Source organism: Colletotrichum aenigma (assembly GCF_013390185.1).
Source record: "Colletotrichum aenigma strain Cg56 chromosome Unknown KSG_Cg56_contig07, whole genome shotgun sequence".
Classification (NCBI taxonomy): Eukaryota; Fungi; Ascomycota; class Sordariomycetes; order Glomerellales; family Glomerellaceae; genus Colletotrichum; species Colletotrichum aenigma.
The window spans coordinates 3,081,291-3,085,476 of NW_023500913.1; the positions used below are offsets into that span (position 1 = coordinate 3,081,291).

The window sequence follows — 4,186 nt, forward strand, 5'->3', positions numbered from 1 at the left end:
TTCGCCTCGGACAAGAGCAGATGCCATTTCACCCTATGTACTGGTTTCTCCTGATCTCCAACTTGCGCGTCTTCATCTCCTGCTCTTTCTGCTTCAAATAACTCATCTATTCCTCGACAGGAAACATTAGTAGGGAGCCGTGGGAACCACTCGTTCCATGCGTCTGATTCGACATCAAGCAGACTGTAAGCTCTTCATATGGAAGTATCCATGGCGTGGGGCTGCCAGCTAATCAAATCTTCAGGACCGGAGAACGCCTTGGTCGAGGACCTGAGGATACAATGTCTGTAGCCAGCCAAGCCAGTCCGGAAATCTGGCTTGAGATTGGTTATTACGTTGACTCATTTCATGGGCTGGCCGCTCTCGCACGGGTCAATCGAATGCTGTACGGAATATTCCAAGTCGAACTATACTGTCAAGCCGTCGGAGAGTCATGTTCGGAAATCACAGTGCTTGCCGCTGCCAAGGGCAATCTGGATACTCTCAAAGTCGCTGCGGCATTCGGTGCGGATATGAACAGAGTCTACGCCACCCCATACCCGATATGGAACCGCGACGGAAGCCGAGAACCGATTAGAATCCCCCTCGAGCAGTGTTGGGCAACCCCACTGCATCTTGCCGTTCAATATGGACACGAAGAAGTTGTCAGATGGCTTGTGCACGTGCAGAAAGTCAAGGTCAACTCTCCTGGTCGGTTCCTGTGTCCATGCATGCCTGCAATCGTTTACCTTGGCAGTAATTACAATGGGCCAAGAAATAGCATTGGAGGATGGTCGTCGTATCCTGTCTGAACGCCTCTACATCTTGCCATTTGTCAGAACCATGCTTCTATAGCTCGCGAGCTTCTTGAGAATGGCGGCTCCCACGACACACTCATCGCTCGTGAAAACCTACCTCCCTTCGAAAATGGGGCTTGGGAGGTGTTGTCAGTCCCTGATCAGCCTTACAGGCCACAACTGTACGCGAGGGATCACTGGAAATCAGTACGAAATGTCAAACTACCCCATATTGCCGCGCTGTCAAAGTCTGAGGCCATCATGACACTCGTCGTTAGAGACTTTGGCGGAGATGTTAATGCGGCGGACGCATCTGCCGCCACACCACTTCATTACGCCATCATCGAAAAGGATGAAATGATGATTCGTCATCTTCTATCATTGGGTGCGGACCCAGATTGTCAACAGAATCATTTCCAGCATAACGTGCCAACGGGCGGCATGCGTTGGGGCGCGCTTGATTTTGCTCTCCGATTTGAGCCAAGACTGGCAAGCATACTCCTCGAGCATGGGGCTTCGGTGTAGAATCCAAGTCCTAGGTCTGGACCCATTGAATCTTCTTTGAAGAACATCATCTGCTATCATGATGCCAACGCTGTTCCTCTGGATCTCCGCCTTCTTCTCCGACTCACGCGAGAACAAGAACGCCGACGAAGTTTGAGCACCTGGGCTGCTTTCGAATTCCGTCTCGCCGAGGAAGAGATTCAGGCTACCTTTTTCCGGGCCTGCCAATCTCTCGCTTTCAGTATACAAGACCTTGAAACCTTTATTGATGATGGAGAGCTGGAGCTTGGAAGCACGCCAAGGAGTAAGGCATTGCAGTTGCAACTCAGTCTGCCGCCACATAAAATCAAGAGGGTCACCGCAGCCAGTAAAGATTGGGAACTGGTAAACTTCGACACATCAAAAAATTCACTTGCGTCACTGGCGCTGTGTTTGACGGTAAGGGTCATACGACCCCATCATAACGCATATACTACTGTCCGTTGGCTTCTCGACAAGGGTGCGGCCCCAACTATAGAGTTGCAAGGAGGTGTCGAAATTTCTATTCTCGCAATTCTGCTGAAACAGATTGAAAAAGGCTGGATTGCGCATCTTAATGAGCCACCTATCAACTGGGAACAAAACCCGCTTCGCGATATCGCACGTACCATCGCTCTTCTCCGAGACCGAGGCGCTTGGTTACTACAGCGAAATGAACACACAGCCAAAAATCTGAAAAGGGAATTTGGGTATGCCCTAGATCGTCTGTTTCCTCATGACATGAGAGCCAGAAGCTTTAGTGTCCACGATACACTGACAAGGGCGGTATCTCGGTTTGAGCAGGATTGTGGAATGTACATGGCGTGAATTTAGCATCTATAGCCCTCGGTGAAATCTGAATAGTTTGAACGATAATTTTTGGTTATGTACTGAAACCAAGGGGAATTGAGGAGTTATGTTTAAGAAGAACAGTGCAGTCGTAATCTACTAAGGTCAAATCAAAACCACGAACTTAGTTTCGGGGCCAAATTCGGTCCAGAGTAACATTCCAGGTAATCGTATTGTAGATCGTCTGAAGACACTACCATAATCGAGTCATATCTAAGAAGTGCTTTCTAGGAAGTCTCTACTCTTTCGCATCTGAACTGTTTCGGGCCGTCGTGATCCAGCCGTCCACTCAGTTTCGCGCAGCTTTCACACTCAACTCCAAACGGCTGCGAATAAACTCCCGCGAAGGGCCAACGAGTTCATCTGATGCCGAGTGTACGAAGGCATGAGAACTATGTTGCTTACATTCGTTAGAATCGCTCTCAGTTCCGGGCCAACGTATTACTCACAGGCAGGACATGGGGGGTCTTTAAATCTAAGGGATGCGTGACATAGCATCATGCAGTACCACCACGAAAGTCCGGAAAGTCAATGCCTGGAAGACCCCAGAACATCAAAACCCCGTCAGTCTCAGACTACTGGTCATCAGCCTATCTTATGTGCTCGTAGATGAAATATCGATTCTCTACGTCGGACTAAATTTCATTCCCGCACGAAGCTATAACCTACCGCGATGTAGCTATCCACGGTTAGCCTATTACTTATCATTACGGATTTTGATCTAATACTTATCCTCAGGTGGATCGCCTAGAAGCTGAAGAGATTTTAGGTCCTTTTGCATAGTTAAATTGTATCAGTACTCTGCTGATTAAGTATTAAGCAGAATGATTAGGAACATCGCGTTTGCTGGTAGGGCTGAATTGTTGCTTGGCCCAGACATCGAATCGTCTGCCAACCTATTTTAACCTCCTGGGCGTCTTTCTAGCATTTACAAGCACCCAATAAATCTTCAACGAAACGCAACCTTGATTGTAACTAAGAGTAGAGTGCAAAACCAAAAGTGGTGTGTGTCCATGAGTTGAGGACGACTGCCGACCGCTAGACCTGTTGACAAGGAGGGCCCTGACACTCGCTGCCAGACGTCACTAAGTGTCTGTCAGATGGCAGACTCTTCACAAACTTCTCTCTCCCTTTGCACCTCGCGCTAAGATTATGTGATTCTTGTATCATCTTCGATGCTCATCACAAGATATTTTCACAGCGTGAGTGGCAGCCGGGATGACCACCTATCAAGCAATTAGATACTGATCAACAACTCAGAAAATGGCGGGAGCTATGACTCTTCCGGCCGAGACGTGGCTACAAATCGCGCACTTCAGCGAGCGACGCGACATGGCCGCGTTGGTGCGCACCAACCGTCGACTACACAGCCTCATCAACCGGGAGCTCTACCGCACCACCATGGAGGAGGATCCGTACCCTCTTACCATCGGCGCTGTTCAGGCCAGCAATTTGGATACTCTAAAAGCCGCAGCGGCGTACGGCGCGGACCTTGACATGCCCTTTCCTCATCCCTTCTGTGACCGGGTGCTGGGCATTTGGGATAGAGCCCATCTTATCAACCGGGGCCCAGAGATGGCCGAAGAAGACAAAAACCACGACTGGGCGTGGGCTGCCCCGCTACATGTTGCAGTCATTGAGGGCCGATACGAAATCGTTGAGTGGCTCATAGAGCAAGGCGTTAACCTCGAGAATCCTGGACGGCATATCTGCGGATGCCTCCCTATTATCCATCTGCCGGACCCCCGACTTGGAGAAGACGACCCGAAGTTGAACCAGTTTCCTGCCTGGACACCGCTGCACTACGCAATATGTCATAAACAAACGTCGGTCGCACGCCTTCTGCTCGCTGCCGGTGCTTGTTCCACGGAATTGGTCGTCTCGCCCGCGTCCTCCAAATTACTTTCGTGGGAATTACGCTTTTTGAGTGAAACGGACGCGACGCGAACGTATTTACTTGAATCATCACGCGATGATTATGGTTTCCATGCACATGCCATCTCCGCACTTCACATTGCCGCATATGCCGGAAATCACGC

General features: G+C 49.8%; 1 protein-coding gene across 1 annotated transcript; it reads left to right on the forward strand.

The window, feature by feature from the left end:
* Positions 1 to 281: 281 nt before the first annotated feature.
* ANKRD7 (Ankyrin repeat domain-containing protein 7) lies at positions 282 to 1,301 on the forward strand (the record flags this gene model as incomplete). Its single annotated transcript, XM_037326338.1, has 2 exons — positions 282 to 690; positions 835 to 1,301. 2 exons carry the CDS (start codon positions 282 to 284, stop codon positions 1,299 to 1,301), a joined length of 876 nt encoding a protein of 291 aa, XP_037175942.1.
* Between the last annotated feature and the right edge of the window lie 2,885 nt (positions 1,302 to 4,186).